The sequence below is a fragment of the Vanellus vanellus genome (genome assembly GCF_965231255.1).
Source record: "Vanellus vanellus genome assembly, chromosome: 26".
Taxonomy (NCBI): Eukaryota; Metazoa; Chordata; class Aves; order Charadriiformes; family Charadriidae; genus Vanellus; species Vanellus vanellus.
This window is the reverse complement of record NC_138931.1, coordinates 5,926,728-5,940,193: the sequence shown is the minus strand read 5'-3', so window position 1 is coordinate 5,940,193 and position 13,466 is coordinate 5,926,728. Positions and strand designations below refer to the sequence as shown.

Below are 13,466 nucleotides of genomic sequence, written 5' to 3'. Positions count from 1 at the left end.
AATAATAATAATAAAAAAAAAAACACAACCCCAAACCCGCGTGTTTTCGACTCACGCCCGTCTGTGCAACGATCCCTCGTTTGTTTGTTTTTTTTTTTTTTTTAATTTTTTTTTTTAATTTTTTTATATTCTTTTTTTATATTTTTAACCACAATCTACAAAAATGTCCTTCCTGCAGCTTATTTCTTAGGAATGCTGGTGGATCAGTGAATTCCAGGAAAAAAGGCTGGCACAGCCGCCGGGCGCCTCGGCCGACGAAAAGAGAAGGGGGGGGGGAAGGGGAGGGAAGGGGGGGACACCCGGAGAGAGCCGAAAAGCGCCGGGAGACGATCCCGCCCGCTCGCCGGATTTCCAACCTCCTTCCAGGTTAGTGCATCGTTTCGGAGGGATCCCGTTTCTCCTTCAGGCCGGAGAGGAGCACATCCCGACAGTGCAAAGCTCTGATAATTATTAGTTTGGGACAGAAATAAAAAAAAAACCCAAAAACACACAAAAAAAGGGGGAAAACCCCCCCAAAAATACGCACATATCCCCCCCCCGGAGCCGTTTCACCAGCAGAAGGCAGTGGGAAACTCAAAAAGGCACAACACGGGGGGGGGGAAAGAAGATAGGGAATATTTTACGCCGAATTGAGAGCTGTCGACTCGGCCCATCTAAACGACAACCAAAAAACCCAAAAATGTTTTCTACCTCCCGTCGAACCCCGACGGCGCTTTCCCGACGCCCGATGTCACCTCAAAGGTGGCAAAAGCCGCGGCTCCGGTGGGATTCCCGAGGCGGTTTCCGGAAGAGGGTGAGGGAGGACTCTCGAAAAAGCACCTCAAAGTGCTGAAATTCCGCTTACTTTTCTCTGCGCTGTTCATCTTTTTGCTTTTTTTCTTCCCCCCCCCGTCCCCCACCTCTTTTGGAAAGCGTAGGAGTTGGGAGCCCGTGTGCCGCAGGCTAAGGGCATCCGAGCCGCGGGTCAGCCCAAATCCGTCGGACGGCGGAAAATTTAAGAAAAGGAAAAAAAAAAAGAAAAAAATTTAAATCCTTCGTGGTTTGGATGGAATTTTTCTTTTTTTTCCCCCCTCTTTTAAAAACCAGAAGGCGCAAAAAAAGCGGAGACTTGGGAGTCTGGAGCGATCCGTCAGCCCCCTCTCCCCTCCTTCCCGTTTCTCGAAAGACTTCCGAGGGGCCAAAAAAAAAAAAAAAAAAAAGATTTAGGATATTTAAAACCAAACCAACCCCCCCCCCCCAAAAAAAAAAAAATAATTAAAATTTTCTATCGTTCATTCACTCGCACTTCGTGGAGCGTCTCGGTGGCTTTCGGCGTTTCGGAAACCGGGATCGGTACGGACCACGGAGCGCGTGGGGACGTCCGGTTTAGTCTCCCATTTGGGGGGGAAGAAAGGGGGCGGGAAGGACCTTCCACCGCCTCGAGGGGAAAAGAAAAGGTCTCTTTTAGCGGATCTCTACGTATCAAAGTTTCCAGAACATCTATAAAACCAGAAAGTCGTAAGAATGTTATCCTCCAGTATGTAGAAAAAAAAAAAAAAAAAGGAATAAATACTATTTATAGCTCGCGTGTTTTCTGTACATTCCCGTGTGCTCCCGGGTCGGGGCGGCGGGACGGGCTCTGGCGTTTCGTCGGCGTCTTCGGGTTCGTCTCCCCAAGGCGGCGCTGATCGAAATCCTTCGCGAGCCCCTTTGAACGTCCGAAAAGATCCCCGCGCCGCCGGAGGAGTGCTTCGGAGGCACCGGTGAAAAGCCACGGGGGTTCCCCCCCTGCCCCTTCCCCCCCACCCCACCCCTCCCCGGGGAGGGGGGGGGGTCGCTGACGGCCGGAGGTGACCCCGTTCCCCCCTCGCCGCCGGGTTATTGCTAAAATGTCACGCGATGGATGCGAACGGGGTATCGCTTCTGCAAAACAAATGAGGCATCACCTTTCGTTGCTTTTTTTTTTTTTTGTGTGTTTTTTTTTTTTGTTTTTGTGCTAAAGGGATGGAGATAATCTTTGTTCATCTCTCCGAGGTAGACAAAAATTTGTCCCAGAGACAAGAAGCGTGAAAAACTATTAAAAAAAAAAAAAAAAAAATTTAAAATAATAATTTCCAGCAGCGCTCGCCTGCGTGAGCGACGCGCAGCCGCCAAGCGGGAGGCGGGACGTCGCACGGGGACGGGGACCGTCTGGTTTTAGGTAGGACAGAAAATTTCCCGCATCGAAAGCGGCCGACCCCGGGCTCTGCGAGAGGGGGGACGGGGGGTGCTGAGCCCCACAGCCCCCCCCCCCCCGCAAGCAGCGGTCCCTGCGCCAGTACGGCTCCGGCTGCGGGACGGCGGCAGGACTGGGCTGCCGCCCCCAATATTTAGAGTCGGCGGAAGCTCCCTGCGGCCGAAACGCTCCCTTCGCCCATCGCCGACGCTCTCTCCCGGATCTAAGGTAGGCGAGAGGCCATCCTGCCTTCGGATCCTCACCCCAAAAACTCTACGTTTGGGTCCTGCCGCCCATTATCGGGGTAGGAGACGTTGCTGGGTAGCAGATCCGGAATACCGGGCGGTGACAGCAAGCCGAAAATCCCAGTGGAGGCCTTTTGAGGTTGCCGTGACCTCCGCGCTATTCTCGGGCGTATCAAAACCTGACCGGAACGTACGGTCTCGCGGAGATGAGTATGGGCCGGGGAGGAGAGGCGAGACGAGAGGAGGTGAGCTCCGGGCAGCAGCTCGTCACCCGCGGCCCTACGTCGTGTTTCGGGACGTTTCGCTCAGCTTCGTTTTGGTCGGCGGGACGTTAAGATATTTTTTTTTTTTTTTTTTTTTCCCAAACGTGCAAGAGAACGGCAGGACGGTCCGGTGTCGTTACCTAACGGGAACCAAAAAAAAAGGGGAAGAGCGACGGGTGAAAGAGCTTCTTATAGACCGGGAGAAGGCTTGTGATTGCTCTGCAACTTCAACCTCTTCACGCCGGCGCTGGAGTAGCCCTCGTCGCTGCAGACGCTCTGCAGGCTCCCTCTTTCGTCCGAGTCGCTCGGACTGCTGCTGCCGCCTCCGCCTCCGCCGCCGCCGCTCCAGTCGAGGTCGGCGGGAAGGTCGTCCGTGCTCTCCACGTCCACGTCTATCTCCTCTGCAAGAGGAACGCTTCGCGTTACGGCGCCGCCGGACGCACCTCCCGCCAGCCGGCCCCGCTCCGTCCCGAATTACAGGGAGGGGAGTGGGGGGGGTGTCTCACCTCTATCCGAGTCGGAGCGCTCCGAAGACACAGTGGATCCGATACTGTCCATCCTTATCCGCTCTATCCCCAGCTTCTCCAGCTGCCTTTTCAGGTGCCGCTGCTCCCGCCGCAGCTGGTCTATTTGGTGTAGGGCTTTCCTGTTGTAGTCTTCAAGCTGCTGCAGAGGATGGAGAGAGAGAGAAAAAGAAGGATGAGGCCCCTCCCCGGCCTCCGACCCCGCAGGAAACACCGCTTTCGCCACCCCAGCCACCGAAACGCGACCGCCGCCGCCGCCCGAGGGGCTGAGCGGCGCACGAGCCCTACGGATGCGACTTTCATCCTCCCGCGGCCATTGGAGCAACAGCGCAGCCTCCGGCTCGGGGATGGAGAGGTCCAGACCTGCCGTGATGCCGCTGGAGAAGGCACCTAAAGGATGCTGCCCCCCCCAGCCCCCCTCCGAACGATCCCCTGCGCGGCTACGCCGGAGCCCGCCCCATCCTATTTATATATTTTCAGTCTCTCCGATAACTAGGGAGGTGAAGGCAGCCCGGCGCCAGCGCTCCCCCGGTTATCTCTCGGCTCGCGGAGCTCCGAGTACGGCCGGCGAGGAGCGCCCTGTCGAGCCAAAGTCTAAAGGACAGAGAGCGCAGCAGGAAATACTCTAGAAAAGAAAGGGAAAACAACAAGAACAACAAAAAAAAGTGGCTGTGCTGCAACCCTACAGCCAGCCTCATCCCTCCGGCCGCCGGGCACCGCTGCGGGGTAGGGCGCGGACGCGGCGATTCGGCGTGGCCGCCCTCCACCAGCCCGTCGGTAAGGGGAATCGCCCGCGCTCGCTGTGCCGACTGCAGAGAGGGCAAGTCTGAGCCGTAACGGCATCAACCGTATTGCAGAATCCCGGAGCGGTGGGGGTTGGAAAGGCCCTCTGGAGCTCCCCCAGTGCCACCCCCCACCAGAGCAGGGGCACCTCCAGCAGTGGCACAGGACACCTCCAGGCGGGTTTGGAATGGCTCCAGAGGGGGAGACTCCCCCCCTCTCTGGGCAGCTGTGCCAGTGCTCTGCCGCCCGCACAGGAGAGAAGGTCCTCCTCAGGTTGAGATGGAACTGCCTATGGTCAGTCTGTGCCCGTTCCCTCTTGTCCTGTCACTGGGCACCACTGGAAACAGACCGTTCCCATCCCCCCGGCACCCTCCCTTTAAGGATTGATAAGCATTGATAAGATCCCCCTCAGTCTTCTCCAGACTAAAAGCCCCACGGCCCTCAGCAGAGAGATGCTCCAGTCCCCTCATCATCTCCACAGCCCTTTGCCGGACCCTCTCCAGCAGTTCCCTGTCCTTCTTGACCCGGGGAGCCCCAAACTGGACACAGCGCTCCAGATGTGGCCTCCCCGGGGCAGAGCAGAGGGGGAGGATGACCTTCCTCCACCTGCTGGCCACGCTCTTCTTGACGCCCCCCAGGATGCCACTGGTCGCCTTGGCCACCAGGGCACGTTTCTGGCTCGTGGCCATCCCGTTGGCCACCGGCACTCCCAGGTCTCTTTCCCCAGAGCTGCTCTCCAGCAGGTCAACCCCTGACCTGTACCGGTGCGGGGGGTTATTCCCCCCCAGGTGAAGCACCCCACACTTGTTGGAACTTCATGAGGTTCCTCTCCACCCAACTCTCCCCGACCATTACCTTCATCCCGCTCGAGGATCCGGATGCCCCAAAGCCCCGCGTCCCCCCAGTGGCGGCGCCGCCGCCCTCGAAGCCGAGCCCGGAGCCCCATTTATGGCGTCTGCCGCAGCGGGTGGGTTCAGCGGCACCGCACGAGCCCGCGCTCACCTTGATGTGCGATTTCGCCGTCGTTAGTAAACTCAGGGTGGTGTGTTTGCCGACGTCGGGTCTGAGCGGTACCTGCCCTTTCAGCTTCTCCAAACACAGCCGCAGATGAGCGCGCCTGCAAGGAGATCACACAAGGCGCTGAGCCCACGGGTACCCTGCTTCCCAAACGATGTTTCCGCCCTCCCCCCCCCTCTCAACCGGCACGGATGATCCGGGGTGGTTGGAAGCCAAACCGCCCCAAGCGCCTTCCCACCCTCCCGTACGCCGGGCGAAAACTGCAGCCGGACAAAAGGACCTCAGTGAAAATCCCAACTCCGGCTTTGGCCAACCCCACCGATAAAACCCCGCCGGGCCGTCGGGACGCTTGCGGATCTTGACATTTTGGGTGAGGGTATCCGCTTTTGGTCTTTCTTCCTCCCAAAAAAACTTTACTCGCAGGGACGCGGTGCGGTCACCGCTTTGCTCCACCGACAGCTGAAGGGCGTCCGGGGCTGACGCCGCGCAGCCGTGAACCCAGCGCATCCCTTGGGAGCGTTTCCTTTCCCTATTTTTAGTAGGAACGGGCCGGTTTCGCATCCATCGCTTTGACACGCGCGGCTCCGCTGGGAACAAAACCGGATCCCCGAGGGAACGCCGGCCCCGAGCAGCACCGCGTTCCTCAGCCGCCGGGAGCCTGCCAGGAATCCCTCCCTCCTTATAACCCCCAAAATTTCGTCGGCATTTCGTAGGGTAACGCTCTACCGCCTGCGCGGCGCTGCTGAGGGGAACGCCGGCTCCCCGAGGAAATCCCTCTATCCGCGGATAACCGAGACGTTCCCATCACGGGCTGGTTTCCCTCGCGTTCTGGCGCTCCAACCCCAAGATTTAGGTCACATTCTCGGGCACCGGTTGCAACAGCCGCCTTTGTCGACGCCGACCGACACGGGCAGCCGCAAATCGGGATTTTGCAAGTACCTGCCTATCCCGTTTTGGGCACGCCGGGAGGAAACGGGCATTTGCCTACGCAAAGTTCCTTCTGAATTACGACGCAAAGGAAACACGCCGTCTTTACTCTTCGGGTGAATCCCAAACCTCCGACGGGCTCAAAGATGAACCTTTGCCAAAATTTTTTTTTTTTTTTTTCTGAGCAGGAGGAGCTGCCCGGAGCGGCGCAGACCTGTCCGATCGCGCCGTGCCGGCTTAAAAGTGATTTACCGGTGAGATCTACGGATAAGGAGCTAGCCCAAAATCGAAATCCTCGGCTACCTCTGCTAAAAAACCAACGCTGTCGCGTTGGCCGTTCGCAGCGGCGAAAAAAACCCCAACCCAACAAATGGAAAAAAAACAAAACAAAACAACCAACCCAGCCCGCTCTGCCTGGCAGAGGGGAGCGCGGCGGCCGAGCAAGTTTCTGGATTACACAATGCCAACGCCGGAGTCAAAAACTGGGGTTTCCGCTTGGAAGTCAGAGGGCGCGACGTATCTAAAACCGCGTTTTCCGTCACGCTTCGCCCAGCTGAAACTGCTGCCGGGCTTTAAAAAGCTCCCGAAATCCCACCGGCTCTTAACAATAAAAGAAAAAGAAACCCTCAAAGGGTCGGTTTCCCGGGAAAAGCACCTTCCGAGCCCATCGGCTCGTTGCATCGCCCTTGTCCTGACGCTCCGTGAGATGTCCACCTTCTCGTCGCTCTCCCTCCCCGTACCAAGCCACGCCGCGCCTCGGGCCGGGGAAAGGCAGAAAACTTTGGTTGAGGTCAAGATTCCCCAACTCGACGCAATTAAGGTACCTCTAACGAGGAGCGAAGGGGCGCGTAGTCCCTGTCCAGAGAGAAGCTCATTCCTCCACCCCGTTCGAAGGGGGACGGAAAAGATGGAGCGTTTACTGCACTCGCTTGTGCAACGTCACCAGCGGGGTTTTGACACGGCTCCGCTCTACGCAAGGCGAGAGGGATGCAAAGGGGAGCCTGAAGGAATCGAATCCTAATTTTCTCGGTCTTTTCCAACGAGGAATCAACGTTCCCGACCTTTTCTAAGCCGTCTCACTTGGGACGCCGCCTCTTAAGGCGACGAACTGACCGAGTTCGGGCAAATCCTTGGCTGGTGGTGAGACACGGCAAGATCTGAGCCGCATCCAAGCCACGCCGAGAAAAAGAGCAGCCCATCGAGGACACGGAGCCATCTTTCAGCCCGATCATAAAGCCCACACCGGTCTGTGGCAAATAATCACAGTTGTCTGCGTGCGCAGGTCCGGCTGTGTACCGACAGCCCAACGGCAGAGGATGAGGGCGATCCCGATGATCCGGAGCTGTGTGGTGCGATCAGCACGCTTGGAGGGGAGGGATGGCTCCAGAGGGACCTGGACAGGCCGGAGAGGTGGGCCCGGGCCGACCTCGTGAGGTTCAACCAGGCCAAGTGTGGGGTCCTACAGCTGGGTCGGGGCAATCCCGAGCACAACTCCAGGCTGGGCGGGGAATGGCTGGAGAGCAGCCCTGAGGAGAAGGCCCTGGGGGTGCTGGTGGGTGAGAAGCTCCCCATGAGCCGGCAATGTGCGATCACTGCCCAGAAAGCCCCCCACACCCCGGGCTGCATCCCCCGCAGCGTGGCCAGCAGGGCCAGGGGGGGATTGTGCCCCTCTGCTGCGCTCTGCTCTGGGGAGACCCCCCCGCAGTGCTGCCTCCAGCTCGGGGGGTCCCCACAGCAGAAGGCCCCGGAGCTGTTGGAGCGGGGCCAGAGGGGGCCCCGGAGCTGCTGGGAGGGCTGGAGCCCCTCTGCTGGGAGGACAGGCTGGGAGAGGTGGGGGGTCAGCCTGGAGAGGAGAAGGCTCCGGGGAGACCTCAGAGCACCTTCCAGTCCCCAAAGAGGCTCCAGGAGAGCTGGGGGGGACTCTGGATCAGGGAGGGGAGCCATGGGACGAGGGGGAACGGTTTGACACCGAAAGAGGGGAGATCGAGATGACATATTTGGAAGAAATTCTTTGCTGTGCGGGTGGTGAGGCACTGGAACAGGTTGCCCCGAGAAGCTGTGGCTGCCCCATCCCTGGAGGTGCTCAAGGCCGGGTTGGACGGGGCTGGGAGCAACCTGGGCTGGGGGGAGGTGGCCCTGCCCAGGGCAGGGGGTGGCACTGGGTGGTCTTCAAGGTCCCTTCCAACCCAACCCAGTCTGTGATTCTATGACTCAAGTCCAAGCACTCGCCTTGGGCAACATCAGGAACCTCCTCGGTCACCACGTTATCCATCCCGTCCTTTCCCTCCCGCTCTCCACCTCAACGCCACCTCAGCTCCCCGACCCCGGTTCCCAACCCCTGGAAAAGCAGCGATCCGCCCAAACCCGGCTCCTCCCAAGCCTCCAACACTCACCTATTCTTTTCCATCTCATTGTGCGTCGACCTGAAAAAAGAAAGAACAAGTTATTAACTCCTCCGTCCGAGTAGGTACACCACAATGAGGATTAACGCATGGTCTTTAGTAAACATTCCCTGGAAAATTTGCCAACCTTTGGGGCTTTCAGAGCCGCTCGGTACCCCGGGGACGGCGAAAACAGCGGAAGGGACGCAGTCGGCCCAACGCAAGGGAGAAATTGCCCCATAAATGGCAATAAAAGCGCCAGTCGAACCGTGAGACGGGATTTTAATGCGGAGAGGCGCAAGATTTCGAATTGGGACTAAGATTCAGCAGTTTTACCGGTGCCACGATGCCAGAAAAGGGGTCGCCATCCAAAATCCAGCACTTTCTGGGCTCGTGGGGGTGAAGGGGAAGCATCAGCCCCGAGAGCCGCCGTACGCTCCGGGCAAAGGGCTGATCTCCGGGCAGCGGGAGGGAAGTTGCTCCATCGCAACACAAACCTACAATCGAGCCTCTAATCGGAAAGAAAACGGGTTTTTGGATAGTGCAGACGCTCTGGAGCGCTTTTTTTTTTAAAAAAAAAAAAAAAAAAAAAGCAGCTTTTTAAAGACTTCTCGCAAGAAGGGCAGAGAAAGCAAGAGGAGGAGCTGCAATTCTCAGCGCGTAAAGCGGAGAGCGGACAGCTCGGGCACTCGGTGCCGCTTTCGGGGAAACCACGCGGCTTTTTTTGAAGGTTGAGCGGCATCCAAGAGGTCGTGTCTCGCGCCGGGAGCTCCGAACCAGCTCAGAACGTTCCGGCCATACCAGATGGGGACCGGAGAGGGAACCCCCGAAATCTCGACGACTTTCACGCCGCTCTCCGCGGCTCAGCCGGTCGTTTCTCCGCAAAAGCGGGATGAGCCGCCGGGAAGGCGACGAGTAAAGAGAAGATCCCCCGCGGCCAACAACGAGTTAGCAGCTCCGCACGAGAGACGCCCAACGCGATGCTGAAACCCAGGCGGGCGTTACGTCCGCGTACAAATTCCCCCGAAGCTCCTAATTTCGACGATGCTGAGAAAGGGCAGAAAACGCAAGCTCCTCCTTATTTTCTCTCCGTCGAAACCGGCAACAGCTACGCGAGGCCACGTTGCCCGTCACACCAGGAAGAGCCGTTTCCCTGCCCGGGCTGCCCTCAAAAGCTCGAGAGGCCACTTTAATTTAGGTAAAATGTTGTTACACGCCTAAAAAACTACAAACGTGGAAAACCCACAGGCTGTTCGGATGAGGACGGCTACCTAAAAGCCCCCAGGCTCCGACGCCAAAGGAAAACCAAAGGATGTCGCCAACACCGGCAGCATTTTTTTTTTTTTTTTCTTTCCGGTTGAAGCAATCCACTCCCGAAGGTCGGCGTTCCGCTCGCAGGAGAGCACCGAGTCCACAACCACTGGATTCCAGCGGAGCCTTTTCTCCCTTCAACGGCCGGGCGTTATCCCGACACGCAGGGGAGCGGCGGCTTCTCCCGAGAGATCTGCAAACAGCCGGGAAGGACTCGGAGCTTCGGCTCCCACCAGATCTCTCCATTCAACTCTTTTTTTTTTTTTTTTTTTTTTTGGTCAAAATCACGTGTTTTACACCGAACCCTTCGCCACAGCGCTTGCAAACCTCCCATGAGGCGATGGGCTGCAGCGAGCCTGAGCTCTCCCCTTGGTGGGAAATAAGCCAAAAGCTCTCTGAGCGTCGGCGCCGACAGAGATGAAGGCTCCCATCATCGCTACACTTTTATTAATTAAAAAAATTCCTTCCCTCTTCCGCAGCTTGGTTTCAAAGTCCTTAGCACGAGGTTTGGATTTTTTTTTTTTTTTTTTTTCGTTTGCACCCGTAATTGATAATACGTAAAAAAAGGTTCCTTAGTCGACGGGTTTCGATTTTGGATAAAATAAAAGGGGAGAGGGGACACGAGGGGACCGCAGCGTCACCCCGGGGCTGGCAGACCACTTCGCCGCTTGTCCCCACATCCTTTGCCGAGCACCTTCACGCTTCGTGCCTCCCGCTAACGGAAACCTTGCCTCTCAGCCCCAAAACCTCAGCTGACCGCCAGCGTCGCCTTCGAAACACGGTCTTCTGCGGACCGGAACAAAAAAAAGAAGGTAACGGCACGCGCTGCAGCTACCCGTTCTCTTTTTAATACGACACGGACCTTTGCGGCGCTGCTGTGATTCGCCTTAAGTGAAGAACAAGCTCCAAATCCGCCGCAAAGGAAATTCGGAGCGGGCGCGGGCGCGACAAAACACCCATGAACTCATTCGGAGCCTCCCTTGAGAGGAGACCCGGAGAGACCTCAACCTTCTGCTCTCCTAACGGGAACCCGGTGGCCCCGAAACTCCGGCGCGGGAGGAGACGGTAACGCCCCGGCTCGGGGAGACACCCGGATTCAGAGTACGAATAAAACTCACGGGGCGTTCCGGGGCGGTTACTTGTTGTTACAGCAGCTATCAAAGGTCAGCTGTCACCGCGTCACCCAGACGAGTTTGCTCCCAACCAGGAAAAGGTGACATATCTGGTGACATCGCCGCCTCGCTCCTCCCTGGGCAAACAGCCTGAAATAAGCCAAGGAGAAAGGAAGCCACCGGCCACCGGTGACGCGGCGGGATGAACCCGCTCAGCCTTCGCTCTGCCCGGTGACGTTTCCCCCCGTTGCCGTTTCGAGGGGTTGGGCGCGCGTGTCCCGGCGTGGAGGCGGCATCACGGCGTCAGCCCTCCCGAAACTCAGTGGCTAATTTCACCTCGACGCCGCCAAAGTGATTTTAACGTTATTAAAGCGGCCGAATAAACCACGATAGGGGAAAAAAAAATAATAAAAAAAAATAAAATAATCCCCGCGGTGACTCCGGTTTGCACCGTGACACAAGCGGCGGCGCCGAGGTGGCAGTTGCTGTTGTACAAAACAGGAGAGTGAGAAAACAAAACGAGACGTGGGAGCATGAAGCAATTAATCCACGGGCCTCAGAGGTGTAATTAAATATTCCCCCCCCCCCAAAAAAAGACCCCGAACCCAGGCTGGTGGGACTTGCGTATTTAACATCAGCAAGGAATAACCTGCGACGAGGCTCTGGATGGTTTTCAGGGAGGATAATTATGGAATTTGCTTTTTTCGAAGGAAAGCAGGACTAGGCGGTTTAAATTCGGCACGGAACAAAACCCGAGCGATTCCCTGTGCTCGCCCAAAAAGCTTATTAGAAAAATCTTGCTTGCTTTCCGCAGAATCCTCGCGGAGGGAGAGCGGTTTCACTTCCCGAGCTTCGGCGCAAGCCGAGCCTGAAACCAAAAGTCCAACTTCCACCTTCCCTTCACCAAACCCATCCGCCACGTCAGACTGTGGCACGTTTCCGACCCACGTTTGCCCACGATGGGCTGTTTCCCCTCGCGTCTCACCGGGATGTTCCGGAGAGACACCGACCCGCCGCCATCCGAATTTGGGGACGGGAGTGGACACCGATAGGAATCTCTTGACGGAGAAGGGGCGGCGGTGGGGGACCGTGGGGCTGGTGGGTGGGCTGCGATCGCGGCAGAGCCCGAGCGGCGGTGACAGGAGGGTCCCCCCCAGCCCTGCCAGCACCCCGTGATGGCAAGACCTTACCGGGCTCAGTCACCCGGTGACAGGAGTGTCCCCAGCCCTGCCACACGCCCTGCGATGGCAGGACCTTACGCAATCCAAGCACTCGGTGACAGCAGGGTCCCCCCCGGCCCTGCCAGCACCACGTCACAGCGAGACCTTACCGGGCTCGGTCACCCGGTGACAGGAGTGTCCCCAGCCCTGCCACACGCTCTGTGATGGCAGGACCTTAACCGATCTGGTAACTCGGTGACGGGAGGGTCCCCCTCCAGCCCTGCCAGGCACACCGTGACGGCAGGATCCTATCAGATCCGGGCAGCTGGTGACAGAAGAGTCCCCCCCAGCCCTGCCAGGCACACCGTGATGGTGGGACCTTACCGGGCTCGGTCACCCGGTGACAGGAGTGTCCCCAGCCCTGCCACACGCCCTGCGATGACAGGACCTTATCCGATCTGGTAATTTGGTGACAGGAAGGTCCCCCGCAGCCCTGCCACAATCCCTGCCATGGCAGGACCTCACCGGATCTGGTCACCCGGTGACAGGAGTGTCCCCAACCCGGCCACACAGCCTGGTGCCAGCGGGACCTTACCGGAGCCTGAGCACCCCCAGTGCCAGCAGGGTCCCCCCCAGCCCTGCCAGGTGCCCTGTGACAGCAGGACCTTACCGGGCTCGGTTACCCGGTGCCAGCAGGGTCCCCGGTGCCAGCAGGGTCCCCCCCCCCAGCCCGGCCAGCCCCCGGTGACCGCAGGATCCTACCGGATCCCAGACACCCCCTGACAGGAGGGTCCCCCCCAGCCCTGCCAGCCACGCCGTGATGGCAGGACGTTGCCGGATCCGGTCACCCGGTGACGGCAGGGTCCCCCCTCAGCCCTGCCAGCCCCCGGTGACAGCAGGACCTTACCGGGCCCGGTGGCCCCGGTGACAGCAGCCCCCCCCCCCCCCCAGCCCTGCCAGGCGGGACCCCGACAGATCTCAGCACCCTGCAACGGCCGGGCCCGGCCCCGGCCCCGCCAGGCCTCGGGGACGTCCGTTCGCCCGCGATCCCCCCCCAGCTCCCGGTGCAAGGTCCCCCCCCCGCCCGGGACCGGCCGTTACCTGCTGCCGCCGCCGCTCTTCCTGGCTTTAGCGCGGCGCCGCAGGGCCTCCCCGTCCTTACCGCCGGGCAGCACCGAGGCGTAACCGTGCTCGGCTTCTGCGGAGACACAACCGCGGGCCGCCGGTTACCGCCGGGCCCGGCTGAGGAGTGGTGGGGGGGAACGGGACCGGGACGCACCGGAGCAGGGAGAGGGGAGAACCGGTACCTCGATCCCGTCGCTCCAGGTATTCGGCCGCCTCCAACAGCATCTGGATGTTGAGGCCGCCACAGGCCGCCATGTCGCCGCACTGTGAGGGCCGGGGCCGGGCCGGGCCGGGAGCAACGGCGGCGGCGGCGGCGTCTATCCGCCTCGCCCGGCCGTTCCGCCAGACCCCGCCCCCCGCCGCCGCTCATTGGGCGACGCCCCCCCCAACCGCCGTCGCCCATTGGAGAAAAGCTGAGAGAGGA

General features: G+C 59.1%; 1 protein-coding gene across 2 annotated transcripts; it reads right to left on the bottom strand.

Annotated features, from left to right (window-relative positions):
* Positions 1-1,238: 1,238 nt before the first annotated feature.
* MXD1 (MAX dimerization protein 1) lies at positions 1,239-13,357 on the bottom strand. 2 transcript variants are annotated; one of them, XM_082495640.1, is made up of 7 exons: positions 13,225-13,357; positions 13,019-13,115; positions 8,347-8,376; positions 5,012-5,126; positions 3,209-3,368; positions 2,935-3,103; positions 1,239-2,842 (listed from the first exon to the last, which is right to left on the bottom strand). In XM_082495640.1, exons 1-7 carry the CDS (start codon positions 13,295-13,297, stop codon positions 2,839-2,841), a joined length of 648 nt encoding a protein of 215 aa, XP_082351766.1. In that variant the 5' UTR covers positions 13,298-13,357; the 3' UTR covers positions 1,239-2,838. The 2 variants fall into 2 exon arrangements, with proteins under 2 accessions (XP_082351766.1, XP_082351765.1); XM_082495639.1 differs by having other exon boundaries at positions 1,239-3,103.
* Positions 13,358-13,466: the final 109 nt, after the last annotated feature.

Bases quoted from the DNA above. Each gene is read 5' to 3' on its own strand.
- MXD1 (XM_082495639.1), bottom strand. From the start codon at position 13,297: ATGGCGGCCTGTGGCGGCCTCAACATCCAGATGCTGTTGGAGGCGGCC. The intron at 5,127-8,346 runs GTGAGTGTTGGA...ATCTCCTTGCAG, and splicing joins AATGAGATGGAAAAGAATAG to GCGCGCTCATCTGCGGCTGT. The intron at 3,104-3,208 runs GTGAGACACCCC...TTCCTCTTGCAG, and splicing joins GCGCTCCGACTCGGATAGAG to AGGAGATAGACGTGGACGTG.